General features: G+C 44.4%; 1 protein-coding gene across 1 annotated transcript; it reads left to right on the top strand.

The window, feature by feature from the left end:
* Positions 1 to 251: 251 nt before the first annotated feature.
* Positions 252 to 18451, top strand: LOC137591682 (interphotoreceptor matrix proteoglycan 2-like). Its single transcript, XM_068309817.1, has 21 exons — positions 252 to 369; positions 1093 to 1287; positions 1756 to 1922; positions 2008 to 2036; positions 3044 to 3084; positions 3506 to 4003; positions 7070 to 7854; positions 7937 to 8098; positions 9137 to 9195; positions 9353 to 9373; positions 9993 to 10231; positions 10326 to 10387; positions 10466 to 10691; positions 10822 to 12566; positions 12655 to 12874; positions 14233 to 14443; positions 14537 to 14725; positions 14822 to 15050; positions 15362 to 15441; positions 17066 to 17124; positions 17360 to 18451. Exons 1-20 carry the CDS (start codon positions 291 to 293, stop codon positions 17097 to 17099), a joined length of 5271 nt encoding a protein of 1756 aa, XP_068165918.1. The 5' UTR covers positions 252 to 290; the 3' UTR covers positions 17100 to 17124; positions 17360 to 18451.
* The last annotated feature ends 498 nt before the right edge of the window (positions 18452 to 18949 follow it).

Genomic DNA, 18949 nt, shown 5'->3' with positions numbered 1-18949 from the left:
GGGCTCCCCGTTTACCCCCTCCCCCCCAAGAAACATCTCACGTTTGTTTGGGCCGACCAGAGTCCCTCTGACGCTCATCCACTCCAGCAGCTTAACAAATAGGATTAGAGCACAGAGAAAAAAGCTGCCCATCTGCTCACCTGTGAGCGGCGAGCAGCCGGCGTCAGGCCCGTCCCGATCCGAGCAGCGCCGCCCTTCATTGATCTCGTCATGAGGCGACAGCGAGCACATGAGCCGCTGACGAGCTGAGGAGGAGGAACGCCGGGCCGGAGCCACAGACCTTCAGAGACATGACAGGAAACCTGGGGAGGCTGGTGCTTTGGGCGTTTGGGACGGCGCTGCTGACAGGGTGTATCTCCATGGCAACAGGTACTTGTGTGTGTCTGTGGGGCGGGGGGGTACCAGCCTGATGTCATTTATTATATTTATAAAAGTAATCAATGACACCATGTTCCAAATTATTCTGCAAATCGTATTGAAGTGTCAGAAGATTAAACGTGTTTTCCAGTCGAGCTGACGGAGGGTGTGGCGTCTCAATCGTTCACAGATCAATCATCTGTGATTGGTAGTTTAGCATTGTGTCTCTATCGATCACAGATCAATTACATGTGATTAGTTGATCAGCAGGTGAGAACAGGTGAGGGAGAGGAACAGTTGAAACCCTCTGACAGGAGATCAAAACTGTTTCCTGATGAGGACACAAAGAGGACGATTGGTTTTCGGTTCTTTACAACCTCTAAGACGTTTGGAAAGTCAGTTGTGTGTCATGATTTGGAATCAGTTCATTTGAAGTTTATCTTTGAAAGAAAACCTGTTATCTTTGGGAGTTTTCCTTCAGTAGCATTCAAATTAAACTTGAACGTAGAAAAACCAGAAATATAATTTGCATCATAATTTGGAATGTGGTGTAATTTAGTTTGAGTTTTCAGTCCAGCTTGTTTTATTATATTGAAATGGTTTGAATGTCCAACGCCTGTTAACTAGTCCATTCAGATGCTAACGAGACAGGAATTGGATGTTAGTGAAGGAGAATGATTCCTTTTGAAAATCATGTGCATTAAAATCACGTCTCTGATTTGGTGCCGCCTCCAGACGCCGACCCGGACCCCGAGGAGCACGGCGGCTCTCTGTTGGAGCCGCCCGCCTCGGATCAGCTTCTGTTCCGACGACACAATGCCGTCACTCGAAGAAAAAGGAACATCCTGTTCCCCACCGGCGTGAAGCTTTGCTCCCAAGAGACGTTCGACCAGGCGGTGGAGAACCACCTCAGATACTTCCACCTCAGAGGTAAACCACCCGCCGCTCGCCCAGACAGCAGTTTCCCTTTTTGTTCTCGCCCGAGTGACTCACTGACGCTCTTATCTAAACTGACTTACAAGCTTAATCTCCCAGTGTGCTGCCATTAATGGTAGCCAATCCCAGAGAGGTCAGAGGTCATGCGTAGATGCACTGAAGGAACATGAGGTTCTGTCCCGCCTCCTTGAGTCAAATCAGTGAGGAAGGGTGGATGAATGAATGGAGGGAGGAGGGAGGGAGGTGTAGCGCCTCAGGAGAAATGGGTTACCTGGAAGCAGGATGGGAGAGGATGATGATGAGGAAGAGCAGGAGGAGGATTTAGATCTGTAAGTGGTGATGTCAGAACAAGAGTCCACATGAGACAAAGTTTGTCCTCTTAACGCTCGAATGTGAACCATGTTTGTTTGTTAGTTTGCTTGTTTACCAGTCAAACTGATGTATTTGTGTGCGGGGGTTCAGTGTGTCAGGAGACGGTGTGGGAAGCCTTTAAGATCTTCTGGGACCGGCTGCCGGAGCGGCCCGAGTACCAGGACTGGGTCGGCCGCTGCGTCAACGGTTCCGTAAGCATCAAGGATGTCGGCGCCTTGTTCAGCCAATCAGAGGAGCACCGCAGCCTCATCAGGAGCGTAAGTCCAACAGTGAAGAAGAACAATCATGACAAGCTAACACGATTAGCCTCAGCGCTCACCTTTGCTGATGTGTTTCTTTCAGAGAGTTGCCATGGCAGCAGCGACAAACAGGTGAGTCTGAACGTCACAAGTCCAGGAAATAACACACGCTGAGTCAGTTTCTCGGAAAACAAACTGAAATCTACTTAAAAAGTTGTTACCGCTGGAAATCCAAACGTTCGCTCCAGACAAACGTCTTTGATTCCCTTTGAATGATTATTTTACATAATTAACAGGATAAACTGATGCCTGTTGTGTTCTATCACCTGCTGCAGTGCGCCCGTCACCACAGGCCCGCCTCCATGCAGGTAGGCCTGCGAACGCTAAATATTGATCTACCAAAACACGTCATACATGTCAAATGTCAAATAGAAATGCGTTGCAGATTTTTTTCCCAATATTTTATCGCAAATAAAACTCTTGCTCTTGCTTTGTTTACTGGGCCGCAACCCCTGCAGCACGAACACATGGACTTGTTTTTCATCTACATGTATTTTTATTACATGTATTTAAAACCATTGTAGACAAAAGGACTTTATTGATTTAACGACTCCGACCAACAAAGAAAAAAACTGTCAGAAAGGCTTCCGGCTCGTTGCATTGTTTCTCCAGATGATGAGTCTACTTGTTCAAGATGCTTGTCTGTTGTCTGTGCTTTTTCTTGTTGTGCTTTTCATTGTCATGTGGATTTCGTTAGCTTTCGCTGTAAAAACGACAGATGTGTTGCATTTTACTGAATTTAAAGGGGAATACCAAATCTTAAGGATTCACAGATGTGATTGTCAAGAATTTCTGCACCCACACTACTAGGTGTGTTAGAGATTACACAAAATAAGCTTTACAATAAAGTGACGACTTTCTGTATTTTGTTTTCTCTTTTATTGGATTTGTTCCAAATCCAATAAAAGAACATCTTGAGGCATTTGGATACATGTACTGCATGTATACAGAATAAAGTTTTGACATCAATCCCCTCTGAAATCAGTGAAGAACTCAACGTGAGTCTTCAATTTAAATTTCTGCCTGTTCCCTCAGTCAGCTATCTGCTAAACATTTTGTCGCCTCTGTCTTTTCTGCAGCTCTGAATCAGCAGCTATTCAGACTGGATCGACCGGACCAGGTGAGACACCTGAACCTGTGATCAACCTTATTTTGTTCGTGTAAATGTACATCAATGCTTCATCATGCTCCATCATGTCGTTACGGACGGCTGAAGCAAAGGCCAGGAAGCGCTGCAGGCGCTCACCTTACGCCCCAATCAGTCTTATATGCAGGCGGTGGATTCCAGTCAGGTGCTCTGAGCTCAGAATAGACCTGTAAGCCTATTTACAGGCAGCAGGCTGGTCAATGGAAGGTGGCGGAGACATAGACGTGATGTCAGGGTTAGTAAGATCACAGCTAGAGGCATCCACCTTCCTGTTCATCCAGAAACATTAGAAAACACCCCATCGGAAGATTGCGGAAGTATGCCATGTGGTGATGTCATAGCTTTTGGGTTCCCTGTACTGACTGTGTGATGTTATCTATATGACCATTCCCAGTGGGAGATGCAACCATCGTCAGACCGGACACTATCACACCGGGCCAAATCGACTATCCATCGGGTTTTGGGGTCACTGCTTGGACTCCTCCAGTCTTCTCAAGTGAATACAGAGTTCAAGAATCCCCAACACCCTTGAGTGAGATTCCTGTGGGTTTCACCCCAAAGCCTGCGGTTCCTACCGTGTTAACAGGCATTGAAGGTGTCTACAAGACTCCACAAGGCCCGTCTTTATTGATCACTGACATAGAGGTTCCCTTGGCCTCTCAGGAAACACACATTAGACCTGCAGAGGATCCTGTGGAGGCTACCACAGTTTTTGCTCACTCTATTAGCTACAAGCCCTTTGATGAGACGTTTGAGGTAGTCTGGGAAGACAAAACTGCTCCAGATGCAAAACTAGAAGAGGCTGTCGTGGAAAATAATGAGATCTTTGAGATCATTCCTGAAGATGTCCACGTTCCTGATTCTGAGGCCATTCAAGAGGGTACTCCAGAAGGTGAGGAGCCTTCTTCAGAGGTAATCCACGAAACTGTTATGGTTCTTGCCAAGCCCACAGTAACATCTACAACAGAGGCTGTCATAGAATTAGAAGAGGACACAAATGTAGAACCTGCTGCTGAGGTTCCAACTGAAGTGGTGATGGAACATGTTCCACTGACAACTCTCAGATTTACAGCAGACCAAGACGTTCCAAAGAACTCTGTGGATATAATTCCAAACGCCCCCTTGACTAATGACATTCTAGACAGTGCTGAGTTACCCGACCTTACCAATGAAATGCTACCAGATGTGTTGGTTGGCGGAGAATCTGAAGGAGACATACAGAATCCACAAGGAGAACATCCTTCAGAGGTCATAGGACCAAGCCGAGAAGAAGTTGAGGTCAGCACAGAACAAACTCCGACTGTATTCCTGATGACGGATCTAGATTCAGGAAAAGACCCTGAAATAGTTGTCAATGTGATTCCAGAGTTTGTTCCTTCCACAGCAGACACAACAATAGATAGTAGAGATGCAGGTCAGGGCAAAACTCCAGAAAACACACCAATGCCAATGGCTGAGTTTACCTCAGAGCCAACTGTAGTCATCTCACAAGATGTTTCCCATGTGACTGATGGGACTCCAGGAAATACCACACCAGAAACATCAGAGGTGGATCCATCTGAGGAGGAAGAACAAGGAGTCAAGGCTACAGAGAAGCCACTAGTGGAAATGGAACATGAAGAAACTTCAGATCTGACCACAGACGCTCCTGTTGAAGACACAAAGACCAATGTAAAGGAGCAATTTGGTGTTGGTGAAACAGTAGAAGAACGAGGAGCTGAATTTGAGGATGTCTCTGCGGAAAAAGGATGGATGACACCAACAGAGGACAAACTACATGAAGGAAGAGAAGAGGTGACAGTAGAAATGATAATAGAAACAACAACCACTGAAGAAGAACCAGTTAAGACGGTTGAGACTATAAATGAGTCTCCAGGAAAACAACCTGACAGTGCACAAGAACTTCTTGAAGCAACTTCAAAACCTGGAGGAAAACAAGAAGTGGTAACTGAGGCTGTACAAGGAATAAAGACAACAATAAAAACTGTACAAGAACCAGAACCCTTAGAAGAATCTGTGGAATTAGAAGAACCAACAGAAGGGGATGCACAAGAAACGGAACCTGTTAAAGAAGCAGCAAACATGGTTGAACCAACACAAGAAGAACCTGTAGAAGAGGCTGTCAAAGTTACAGAACCAACAAAAGAACCAGTACAACAACCTGAAGAAGAGACTGTCAAAGTTACAGAACTGACAGAAGAACCAGAACAAGAAGCACCTGTAGAAGAGAATGTCAAAGTTACAGAACCGACAAAAGAACCAGAACAAGAAGAAACTATAGAAGAGACTGTCAAAGTTACAGCACCAACAAGAGAACCAGAACAAGAAGAAACTATAGAAGAGACTGTCAAAGTTACAGCACCAACAAGAGAACCAGAACAAGAAGTGGAACCTGTAGAAGAGACTGTCAAAGTTACAGAACTGACAAAAGAACCAGAACATGAAGAAACTACAGAAGAGACTGTCAAAGTTACAGCACCAACAAGAGAACCAGAACAAGAAGAAACTATAGAAGAGACTGTCAAAGTTACAGCACCAACAAGAGAACCAGAACAAGAAGTGGAACCTGTAGAAGAGACTGTCAAAGTTACAGAACTGACAAAAGAACCAGAACATGAAGAAACTACAGAAGAGACTGTCAAAGTTACAGCACCAACAAGAGAACCAGAGCAAGAAGTGGAACCTGTAGAAGAGACTGTCAAAGTTACTGAACCGACAGAAGAACCAGAACAAGAAGAACCTGCAAAAGTTACAGAACCAACAAGAGAACTAGATCAAGTGGAACCCGTAGAGCCTGTCAAAATTCCCCAACCGTCAAGAGAACCAATAAAAGTTGTTGAACCTGTAAAAGAGACTGCCGATGTTATAAGCCCTACAGACAAACCAGTACAGGAAGTGGAACCTGTAGAAGAGACGATCAAAGTTACAGTACCAACAAGAGAACCACAACAAGAAGCAAAACCTGTAGAGCCTGTCAAAGTTCCAGAACCGTCAAGAAAACCAGTACAACAAGAATCTGTAGAACAGCCTGTAAAAGTTCCAGAACTGATGAGAGAACCAGTACAAAAATCTGTAGAAGAGATTATCAAAGTTACAGAACCGACAAAAGAACCAGTACAAGAACCTGTGGAAGAGACTGTCAAAGTTACAGAACTGACAAAAGAACCAGTACAAGAACCTGTGGAAGAGACTGTCAAAGTTACAGAACCGACAAAAGAACCAGTACAAGAACCTGTGGAAGAGACTGTCAAAGTTACAGAACTGACAAAAGAACCAGTACAAGAACCTGTGGAAGAGACTGTCAAAGTTACAGAACCGACAAAAGAACCAGGACAAGAACCTGTGGAAGAGACTGTCAAAGTTACAGAACTGACAAAAGAACCAGTACAAGAACCTGTGGAAGAGACTGCCAAAGTTACAGAACCGACAAAAGAACAAGAACAAGAAGAAACTATAGAAGAGACTGTCAAAGTTACAGCACCAACAAGAGAACCAGAACAAGAAGTGGAACCTGTAGAAGAGACTGTCAAAGTTACAGAACTGACAAGAGAACCAGTACAAGTACTTGTGGAAGAGACTGTCAAAGTTACAGACCCGACAAATGAACCAGTACAAGAATCTGTAGAAGAGACTGTCAAAACTACAGAACTGACAAGAGAACCAACTCAAGAAAAATCACCTATTCAAGGTGCTGACAATGTTGCAGAACCTACAGAAACACCAGCAAAAGAAATGAAACCTGTTGAACAAACAGAAACAACAGAACCACCAGCACAAAAAGAGGAACATAGAGAAGAAACTGTTGAGACAGAACCTACAAGGGAACCAGCTCAAGAAGTAGAATCTGTTGAAGAACCTGCCAAAGATATAAAACCTACAATTATAGCAGTGGAACATGTAAAGGAAGCAATTGAAACAGAACATACAGGAGGATTGGTAAATGACATCCAACCTGTAGAAGAAACAAAACCCAAAATAGAAGCTGAAGAGGAACCAACTGAAGGACCTGCAGAAGAACCTGATGTAGCAACCAATCTGGACAACAGAGACCTCATCATAGCAGCCACTGATAAAACACCAGACGCTCCAGGTGAACCAATGAAGACCAGAGAACAAGAAACCATTGTGGTTGCTGTTGCTAAACCAGAAGCTGAAGGATCTGAACCAGAAGTGTCGGAGAAAGTAGTCCCAGCAGATCCAAAGGGCGCACCGCCTGGAACGTACGTGGAGGAAATCCCTCTGCTAGAAATACCAACGGAACATCGAGAAGACTCTGAAGGAACCATACCACCGGAAACCACCATGAGAACCACATGGACGGTTGAGTCTGTTCCAGACTCTAAATTAGTCCTTGAGGATCCGAGTGGAACCCCTGAGGAGGTCATGACTCACTCTGAGACGACAGGAGAAACCAGGAAAGTTGAGGAGTCTGTCCTCGAAGACAATCTCCCAGGCGTTGTCCATGTTGTCCCTGAGGAAGTTGAGGCTCCAGTAGAAGTCACACCTGAGCCGCTTGACAAGGTCGTCCCAGGAACTAGTGTGGGCATGGCTGCAGAGAGCACTCGAGTCACTGTGGGCGACGCCACTGAAGAACCCACCCTCACTACCTCTCAGGACGTCACAACCAAATACATTGTGGAGTACAACAATGGCAACTTCCCCGATCCGACAGAACGGCCTTTAAACTTTCACCACGACTTGTTCGGACACCAAGGCTTTGGCTTGGAGCAGGAAGACAATTTGGTGAGTATAAATTCTGCTTGTGAATTGATCATTTCAAGCTAGAAGACATACTTCCACCAAACATCTCTGTCCCTGCTCTCAGATAGGAAACGAGATAGATGACACCTTACCATGGCCCCCGAGGTCCCTGAAGAACCAGGTGGTGGAGTTGAGCATCAGGCTAAAGGAGGAAACATACCATGATGCTCTTAGGGACCGGAGCAGCTTCCAGCACCAGCAGCTAGCAAGACACTTCATACGAAGGGTACAATCATTTAAGATGAGGATGAAAATATTGGCCTGGAATACTCTCATATAAACAGCTGTTTTTACCATGGTTATTAAAACTAAGTTAGATTTTAGTACATAAAATTCATTAATACCACCTAAAGATATGATGTCAGACGTCAAAGTCTTTGACGGTGCTGCAGAGTATTCCTCAGCAAACATCAGGATTAAACCAAAGATGCTTTTTTCAAAGCGTGAAGTTCATCAGTTTCATTTCACAGTGTTGTCATCATCTTATTTTGGAAAAGAAACGTGATTTCTGGCTGTGGTTGGCCTTCCATCCTGGTTTTGTCATCTTTTTGACTCATTCCCAGACCTCCTCCTCCTCCTTTTCACGCCTTCACGTCACTTCCTGCAGGCTCGTTACCAAATCGACTTGTTTGTGGTTTACTACAAACTGCAGACTCAGGAACTGGGCTCAGGGTCTAAAGACCTCGCCTGTTTTTCACGCGTTAGAGATCTGTTTGTGCGGCCCTGCCAGCTCTCGGCTATAGGACCCGCTGAGGCAGAAACAGAGCTGGAACCCTTCAGAGAACATCGAGTACGAGCAGTGACTCACTTGAAGTCGGTGGAAAAACAAAGAGTGCCAGGAAAGCAGAGTCCCGGTGTATTCCCGCACTGCTGGGACTTTTTCAGGCTCTGTGACGTGGGACACCATTTTATGGTTTGAACATCGGGGTCAGGGTCGTTAGTGAGGGTATGTGAAGTTGATAACAGGGCTGAAGGAACCAGCAGGAATTCTCCTGCAGCATGAAAAAATAATAGAGACAGCGAAGTACAGTCACTGAAATGTAGGGGTTCAGCTTTTGGTTTCAAAACAGATCAATCATCACATGGAACGCACTGAAAATGTACTTTATGCACACAGTTGTGTTTTTATGATGCAGGAACCATCATGAAACAGCTGGACGAGTCACATGAAGGCTATTTAAGACGGCATTAGGACTTCTAGTGGCACAGGATGTAGACAAGTAAAAAATACCTAATTTAATTCTGTTTCCTGTTTAATTTTCAGACTGAAGAGGCCTTCAGCAGGTTACCAGGCTTCAAGAGCGTCCATGTGGTTGAGTTCAGGTACAGTTGGTTGAATCCTTATACTTTAGTCTGTGCTCAAACATTAACCTTTGATAAATAATTGTGTTACTATGAGAACTCAAGACACCATCAGGTGTAAGAACCTTAATCTTTGTTGGATTTCACATATTTATGTGATGTTTGTTTGTATTCTCAGACCACAGAAAGATCTGGAGCGGTAAGTAGAGTTTCACAAGAAGTAGTTGAGTGCCCACAGGAAATAGTTTGTTAGTAGGTGGAGCTACAGGTTGACTCCTGGACAGAGGTCTTTGATTTCAGAGTCCAAACTGGCTGGAGGGACATGACCTTACGACCGTCTTCTCTCAAAGCCCCTTTTACCTGGAAGAGCTCTGCTGCTACTCTGCTCTAATTTCCTGTTAATGTCCTTAACAATGGACAATCAGCTCTTGAGTGGGATAAGACGCCTGCCAGCCACCTGCCGTAGGATTAGTCCACCCCCCACCCCAGCCTGTTAGCCCCCATGTCACACACTGACAAATTCACTTAGAGGGACTTGAAAACTTAGATGAACTCTACAGGACAGACGTGAAGACTGTGAGGTCTTCAGATTGTGAATTTATGAAACATTCACCTCGAAAACGAATCTCAGCGTGAGGTACTGATGTCTGAGACGTGAAATATCAGATGTGATTAACAGATTAGAGGCTACTCTGGCATGTCTGGGATAAAAGAGGATGAAATGGGGTTGAATTGCGTCTACATGTTGAGATATAATTTTATTATGATCCTGAGTCATTCCTGGACTGAACTGTTTCCTCCTTCGCCTCTGTACTCAGGGGTCTGGTGGTCCTCGTTCACTACACCATCACCCTGGAAGTTGACAGCAATGGCATCACCAACGACACCCTGGACTTCATCTCGCTGCAGAGTAACTTGGTGGAGAGGACGTACCCAGGAGCTCCTGAGCAGCCCACTGTGGTCTACACCATCACCGACCTACGCAATTACATCACTGAGGCGCTACACAAAGACGACTTCACGAACAACGATAGCCTAGAGACTCAGCAGGAGAACGGTCAGAACGTTTTCCCAGCCCTGCCACTTTAAATTGATTCATGGTAGAACAGTAAATGATGATGACTCTAACACAACGTGACTCCTTTCTGCAGCAGAGAACTTGTTCCCTCCTGTGAGACCTACAAACCGACCGGCCGACACCTTTGACAACATGGTAAGTTCACCTGAATTTAACCTCATCAATTCATCTTAAACATAATAACTTTTAACCACGTTTAACATCTTTTGTCAGGATAATGTCCTGGCTGCAGAGAAGCCTCCCGATGCTCCCAGCCATGAGGTCGAAAGCAGCAACGCTTTCCTGAAGAAAGATGACTTCCTGTTTGAACCCTTCGACCAGTGGAAAGACCCCCAAGCCACGGCAGGAAGTGAAAATGATGTCTTCTTGTTAGATGAACACTCAGCTCCTCCAACCACCCCTGAGAGGACTGTGGACCTGAAGCTAGCAGGACCAGACGGTGAGTGAATGTATTCTAACCACACAGAAAATTGTTCAAATTAGCTTAAGTAAATCAATGCAGCCCCTGAATCCTCAGGTTTCTCGTGGTTCCTGGCGTTGACCCCTTTCATGTTCTCATCTGTTAACAGATAATGGAAATACTGAAGATGAGGGATTCCTTCTCAGTAATGCTTCTGCCAACAAAGACAACACCCCTCAAGGAGACCGTATGATTAGCTCTGAGGGCTCCACTCCAACCACCCCACCTCTGGTTGTAAAACCTCCAGCAATCGCGGAGGTGGTCCAGGTCCTGGATGACGGCTCTGGATCTGGGTTTTCTGGGGATGGCCAAGGAGCTGATCTTTGGGATCCAGCAGCAACTTCTGATACGACTGGCTTCTATGTAAAGAGTGACAACAGCTTGGAGGTGCTGCCGCCACCCGACCTGGAGGTGACAGAAGACGAAGATGAAGTTGTGGAGATCATTCACATTGAGTCTTCAACCCCGGAGAAGGATGATTTAATCACAGTAGAGGTCACACATGCCCCTCATTTGCAAACAGTTCCTACCTTCCTACCAGAAGAGGGCATGAAGGATCTGCTCACATCACCTACCAATTCGGACTCTTTCCACTTCACTACCACTGAAGCACCACCATCATCGTCCAACGTGGCCTCAATAGTTGAGCTGTCTTCTGGTATCTACGACGACACTTTGACTAAACCCCATACTCGTGGAGCTGAGCCTGACGCTTGGACTGACGTGGCCCCTGTTTATAGAGGACCAACTGAATCTGCCATTAGGTTCCACAAACCCACTGAAGAGGTTGGAGTAACGACAAAAGAGGGGGGAGAAGGTCTTGTGGTCACCTTTAGGTCAGAATCAGAGGATAAACTGTATGAAGAACCGGGCATTGTTCTCACTGTTGCACCGGGTATATTTGAAACCCCTGGTATGGATGCTTCGTCAACTGAGGAGACACCTACTTTAGGAAAAGTCGAGGTAGAACTCAGTTTTGATGCAAACACCAAAGACTCACCAGAACCTGAGTTGTTCACAGAAGAATCCAAACTACTGCTGCCAGAAGCTCAAGACCGAGATGAGGTCGAGATTTTAGAGGAGCAACACATTAGTGTCACTGAGAGAACTACAACCCCGGTGGCTGGTGTCCAAGACGAAGACCTGGCTATGGATGAGGTCATGGTTGCTGTAACAACAGCTGCTGCGCCGGTCCCCACTCCATCAGTGAGTTCAGAACGTAGCAGCGGCACCGTGCTGTCTCCGGAGAAGGACTCGCCATTCACACGTGTGTCGGATTTGACCCCGGAGGAGGAGGAGGAGCTGGTCTACCAGGAGCACCCGTACCATGAAGATGAAAAGGTAGTTCCACTGACCAGTGGGACTTCAGATATTCCTCATCCTACACCTCTGGTTGTTATAGAGAACAAAACAGAGGGTGGAACAATGGACGCCAATCAGGGGTCACCTGGCATGTCTGTACAGGCTGAAGACGTCGGTACCATCATCACGAATACTTCGCAAATGGAGTTAGGTAACAATAGCCTCCAAACTGCCACTTATTCACTTCAGGGAGTCAACAACACCCTTCCTGCCGAGATCCAAGCCCTTGAGCATGACTTTTCTGACATTCCAAGCATCGACGTCAGCTTTGACGTGTTCCAGTACGGCAGCGTTGCCACTGAAGGTGAGAGCAGTGGGTTTTCCAGTGGGGCGCTTGCATCAGAACTGGATGCCATCGCTTTACCAACCCGACCTGGAAGGGCCTTGACGGTGTTCTTCAGCCTCAGGGTGACCAACATGGCATTCTCCATGGACCTCTTCAACAAGAGCTCCCCTGAGTACAAGGCCCTGGAGCAACAATTCCTACAACTGGTGGGGTTTAAAATCAAGCATAAATACTTCATTGGTCCCTGCAGGTCACTGTAAACAAACCAAACTTTTTCTTTTATCCACTGTGAAGCTGGTTCCGTACCTCAAGTCCAACTTGAACAATTTCAAGAACCTGGAGATCCTCAACTTCCGAAATGGCAGCATCGTGGTGAACAGCAGGATGAGGTTCGGTAAGCCGGTTCCCAGAGGGGTCACTAACGTTGTGTACCTCATCCTGGAGGACTTTGCCAACGCCGCCTACCACACCATGAACATGGCCATAGATAAACATTCTCTGGACGTCGAATCAGGTAAATATTTTAGTTTTAATCTCGTATGCTAATAAATTTAAAAGATCTCATACAGAATTTACTCTTGGTGTTTTTTATCAAACCTCCATTGCGTTTGTTGTCTGTAATTTTGCCGTTAGAATTGAAGTTCTTTGAATGCATCGTGCTCCTGCTGCTCGTGGCTTCAGACAATATTTTATTTTTGGAGTCTGACTTAATATAAGACCTCAGCAGTTCAATCCTGTGTGTCAGTGTGCAGCATTACTCTGATCTAATACCTGAGATAATCTGTCTGAGAGGAAAGTGATCTGCAGCAGCAACGCACAATGACAATGATTAATCATCATGAATATTGTTCACGTCAAGAGATTCTATCCACACTGATATCTACAGGTTTATGTGTTTGTGGATGAATTCTACTTAGTCATCATTTATAATGTGGTAGACTCGGGCAGAAATATTCACAGATGAGGTTGTGTGGTATTGAGGTAGTTGCCCCAATGAGACCACCGTTAACCTGCATTAAACAACTCTCAGGGTGCACGTCAGTAGAGAGATTGAAGATGATAGATATCTAAAGCTAAGCAGAATATAAAACAGATTTCTAGCAGTCTTTTTACTGGAGACAATTTACTTTTTATGTATTTAAAGTGAACATTTTGAATGCTTCCACACAGCTTTAAATTTGAAGGGTGTGATAGCAGGAAGGCTGAGCTGAACCTTTGACTCTGTGAATTGCATTTTCATACGAGTGAGGCGAAACGCAGATGACTTCTGCAGCTGGTGCGAGGCTGTAACCTGAGATTTACTGTCACTTCCTCCATTGTGTCCATCTCTGCTGAGCTGCATCTCTTTAATCTGTCTGAGCCAATCAGAGGAGCTGTGACAACCTGATAACCCTCACCTACAGCAGCGGTCAGGACTCACTGGACGTAATAATCAGTTTACACCTCTCAGCTTCACCATGCTCTGGCACAAGGTTTTCCATTGCACAAGCACATGATCGATCATGACAAGGAGAGTGTATTCCTCTGCCAAGGCCCGGCCGTCCCTTACGATTCAATTAAACCCTAATCTACATCCCAGTTATTTACTTAATGTATTAAAGCTATCCATGACATACTCTGATCATAACAACTGAGTGTGGGGTCTGAAACTGGAATATTAGCCAAGCAACAAAAGAGACTTTCCATGATGGAAGTAATATTAGGATAAAAGAAGAAATCCAAATCCTGCTTTTGTATAAACTGCAGCGTTGTGCATTTTAGTTATAAAATCTTTATAACTTGTACGAAGCCTGCCAAGGTCCTCAAATTTGTTTGCAATTATAATAAATTAGTAAATGTTCTGAGTTGGGTTCCACTTTGCTACGACTTCAGGTGACCGGGCAGATCCCTGTAAGTTCCAGGCGTGTAACGAGTTCTCCAGGTGTATGGTCAACCGCTGGTCAAGTGAGGCTGAGTGTGTTTGCGACGCCGGCTACCTGAGCGTGGATGGTCTCCCGTGCCAGAGTATCTGCGAGGTGCACACCGACTTCTGCCTCAATGATGGCAAATGTGACATCATCCCTGGCAAGGGCGCCATTTGCAGGTCAGAGGGGGTTTTACACCTTTATATTTCTGGGAATGGCAACTTATAAAACTGTGTTTATTCGTGGTTTGAATTGGCCTCTGACCTTTGCAGGTGCCGGGTTGGAGAGACCTGGTGGTATCGCGGTGAGCATTGTGAGGAGTATGTTTCCGAGCCGCTTGTGGTTGGCATTGCCATTGCCTCGGTGGCTGGGTTCCTGTTGGTGGTCGCTGGGGTCATCTTCTTCCTTGCCAGGTCACTGCGCGAGCAGTACGACAGTGAGGACTCAGAGGACCCAGTAAGGTGAGTCACACCATCGCTCTAATTGTCAGCATTGATCCAACAGGTTTTTTTTTGTTTTATCAAAATTTATTAAGAACTTGAATTTTTGTCTTCTAGACGAGGAGACAGCATGCCAAAGCTGGAGCGTGCCGCCAAGTTCAACCCTTCATATGAGAGTGATCCAGTGACCGCCCAATTTTACCGTCGCTATAACGATGACCTGCCCCAGTACTACCAGCAATTGGACCCGCACCAGTACAGCACCCCCTTTTGCAAAGATGGCTCCATGAACCTGGGCAGCGACGAGATACGTCACATCTGCCAGAACACTTCACTCACCAGAGAGGTACAAAAAGTGTTTTTGGTCTTTACCTCACCAACATGACTCGATCTGTTAAAGACTCAATTGTATTTACCTACATACAGTTGAGTGTCATCAGCATAGGGGTTTGTTTATTGCTGTAAAGACTTGTCGGCTTTGACGTTGACTCTTTGGACTGACTAAGGCCAGTGTTGTGACACTTGTTTGGCTCAGCAGGAGATTTGTACTACATGGATGAGTATTTTTATCTTCAGGACCTCCTCCTAGCCCTCTACAACTCCTCTTTTGACCTTACAGTCCATCTGTCAGACAAACATGTTTTCTCCTGTCTGCAGGAGATCCAGGAGCGTCTGAGGATAATCGAGTTGTGTGCGAGGGATCAACACTTCGCAGACTTTGTGCGACAGACTCAAGTGTGAGTGTTTGTCTGTGACCCTGATACACATTAGAAAAGCAACAATGGGATCTAGGCAAAGAATTATGATTTTTCGTTTGTTAAATCACATTTAATATTAATGGAAAACAAGATAAGAAATGATTTGTAGGTTGTTGTTGTGATATTACACTTTTTTGCAAGTCAATCCATGTAAAAAAAATTTGTGAAAAATTTGTAAATTCAACAGAATAGCATTATTTACATGATTAATTAAAAAACAATATATAAACACTTGTTTCAAATTCATACATACATATAGTGCCTTGCGAAATTATTGGTCCCCCAAAAGAACTTTTTGAAATTTTGCCACATTTCAGGCTTTAAACTCAAAGATAAAAAACTGAAACTATTTTTCATGAATCAACAAAATGTGAGACACAATCGTGAAGTGGAACCAAATTTATTCAACATTTTATATTTTGCTTACAAATAAAAAACTGAAAAGTAGGATGTGCAAAAATATTGGCCCCCTGTTCTCTCAGGTCAGCTAAACGACTCCAGAAGTTCACTGATGACTTCTGAATGATCCAATGTTGACCTAAATGACAACAATGACAAACAGAGTGCACCAGTGTGTCATTTGGTCTCACATTTGCACGTCCTACTTTTCAGTTTTTTATTTCTAAACACAATATAAAATGATTGTGTCTCACTTCATGATTGTGTCTCGCATGTTGTTGATTCTTGAAAAATATTTTCAGTTTGTTATCTTTAAGTTTGAAGCTTGAAATGTGGCAAAATGTCAAAAAGTTTTTGGGGGGCCAATACCTTCGCAAGGCACTGTACAATGTATGTGAATTTATGTTTGAGTCTTTATATAATCTTCATACTGTATATAATCTCCGACTCTCAGTCCTTGGTCAATCAGAGCGCTTCAGCCCCTCTCTCTTGTGAGTTATTTTTCCCTCATGTCTCATCGTTTATTAATCACACAGACAGATTCTTTATTTTCATTTGTTTCATTTTTTCATAGTTTCATTTGTCAGAATTGTATCCATCTGTTGTTTCAGAACAAAACATCCCCTGACCACGTTTCCGCGTAAAGCTCTTGCTCCCCAGAGGATAACCCCTCTAGCTTTGAAGGACCTCGTGAACTTTCCTTTAGGTCGGGTCGACTCATTCTGCCGGAGCGTAGGTGTCATCCACCTGCTCCAGGTCTCAGTTTCCAGACTTCCTCAGCAGATGGAAAATGAAAGTCAAATAACTGACAGACCAGACGTGACTGAAAACTTATTTATTTTGAGTCTGAGGCTGAACAAGTGTGTTTGCTGTTGGATCTTGTATTAACCGTTCTCCAGTCTGTTTGGGCTGGAGGTTTTAGTTTACACTGAAGCCTTACCAAAGTAATCTCCTTTATACTCTGATGTTTGGTTCCATGTTGAAGGAAAAATGTTTAAAAATAAACCCAAACAAACGGCAGTTGACCTACAAAACGTCAACGAAACGAACTTGTTAATCTGCCTTCCTTTCTCCTCGCCCGTGTTTATGTTTCTGGATGTTTTAATTGAGTTTTTGTGGTTTGGACATGTCCTGTTTGCACCACATCACTCGCCCGCCAGAGAAACACCAAACTAATCCAATTGTGTTTCGTTTGGCGGCATAGATTCCTGGAGAGGAGAGGAAGCTCGACCACATAGTGAATCCCAAGACGGTGACTTCAAGGTAAGGCCGTGTTCGACTTTTCCCTTTTTCTCCAGCTTGTTAAGGAATTCTAAAGACTCTGAATCGGTTCTCAGACATGAAAAACTTTGTACATGGAAAACATTGTCTAATGGAGGAAAGAGACCAGCGCAACAAGTTCTAGGAACATTTTCCCCTCATAGCTCCAAATATCTCTTGATCGTATTATGACCCGTTCTCATTACTAACCCGGTCCCTTACCTGTGCCCCTCTACAGAAACCTGCCTTCACCTTTGACCCTCGGAGGGAAGAGGAGTTCGTCTTCTGATGCTGCTTTTCATGAAGGTGACTCTGCTGGATGAGTCGCCTCTTTCCGAGACTCCAAACTGGACTCTGACCTCTGTAAGGCCGCCTGTTCCTATAAGCTGTTATTCCTCCTGTAAATACTCTGCTGTGTGTTTCATCACCTGCTTTTTACCTGTACGCTTCTACGTACCTCTGTCTTACACGTTCTGATGCTTCCACAGCTTTGCTGCTGTTGTTGTGCAAAAAAAATCACGTCGCTGAAGGTTTTCGGATGAGTTTCGTTTGTTTTGCGCTCCTCCCCATCTGTGCCTTCACCGCTCTGTTAGTTTCATTTGTGACAGATGCCAGAGCCCTCGATGTGACCGTTAACACCCGGGATCATGAAGCCATCAATCTGCTGCTCATCAGGCACCTGTCTGCGTTTCACACCAATGTTTACATTTCTGAATCAATGCTATTGGGTTAGCTCAGAGCTGCAGCGAGCCTTAACAGCTTCAAGAAGAGGAGAATTAAACAAAGGTCTTGTTTAATGCAAAGATTCACCCTGAATACTCTCTGCGTGGTCGTTCATTCTTAATTAGATTTGTTTCTACGCTGACGACACAAGACTTTTTCCTCATGTGAACAGATTGTTTGTTTGAGATAAAAAAAACCCCCCAAGACATTTATATTAACTTATGGGAACAAAATTTAAAAAAATACTTCAGATGCTTAATTGTTGTGTAAATAATTTAAACACAGGTCTTAAAGCTAAAAGATATAAAAATTCATCCACAGGACCACTGGACTTTTTTGTTTTTGGCTTTTACTTGAAAATTTCATCCATTTGGATTGTAGATGAAATGTAACATGTAGACCGACGTCTTGTTGTTTATTTAGATGTTTGTTTCTCAGCATCTCTCCAGTCCTCATTGAGACGCTTCGCTGGTTTGTCTTGTGTTTTCAGGTCTTCGTGTTTTGTATTGTTTTCTATGCTGCTTGTCCTTTTAGAACAGACAACAAACATTCTGATGTGTACGTGCGAGCTGGCACTGTGACATTTTTTAAAAATAAAATGACTATTTTTTACACTAATTAAATAACTTTTCCTGAGTTATTTACATTGAGGGAACAGCTTGACGACAATGTTGTCATTGGAATAAGAGGTCATCTGACCCAGATATTACTTAACGTCAATAATTTTCATAAAACTTTTCAGCTCAGGGTAAGAATAGAGATTTGGAATCAAGCTATTCATCTATTATATAACTGTCTAGAGATGCATGCTGGGTAACGATGGTCACGGGAAACATTCCTACCAGATTAAATGTGAGTGAAATAGACGGGTTGTCTTTCTCAGTTGTGGGATCCTAATGGTGTGTCTAATTCCTGGAGGGTATCTCCTGATTGTCTGCTGTCTGGTAAAGAAAATATTCAAACTGACGTCCGTCTGAAAGTCAACAGACGCTGTTGTTCTGGAGGATACCGCCTGTCCATCAAACTCAGAGCGACCTGATGACAACAGCGTGGGTCAATAAAGCTTTGAACGGTGGGAGGACGAGTGTGACGGCCCCTGAAGATG

The sequence above is a fragment of the Antennarius striatus genome, chromosome 24 (genome assembly GCF_040054535.1).
Source record: "Antennarius striatus isolate MH-2024 chromosome 24, ASM4005453v1, whole genome shotgun sequence".
Lineage (NCBI taxonomy): Eukaryota > Metazoa > Chordata > Actinopteri > Lophiiformes > Antennariidae > Antennarius > Antennarius striatus.
Note: the sequence above shows the minus strand (reverse complement) of the source record. Positions and strands in the feature narration are given on the sequence as shown.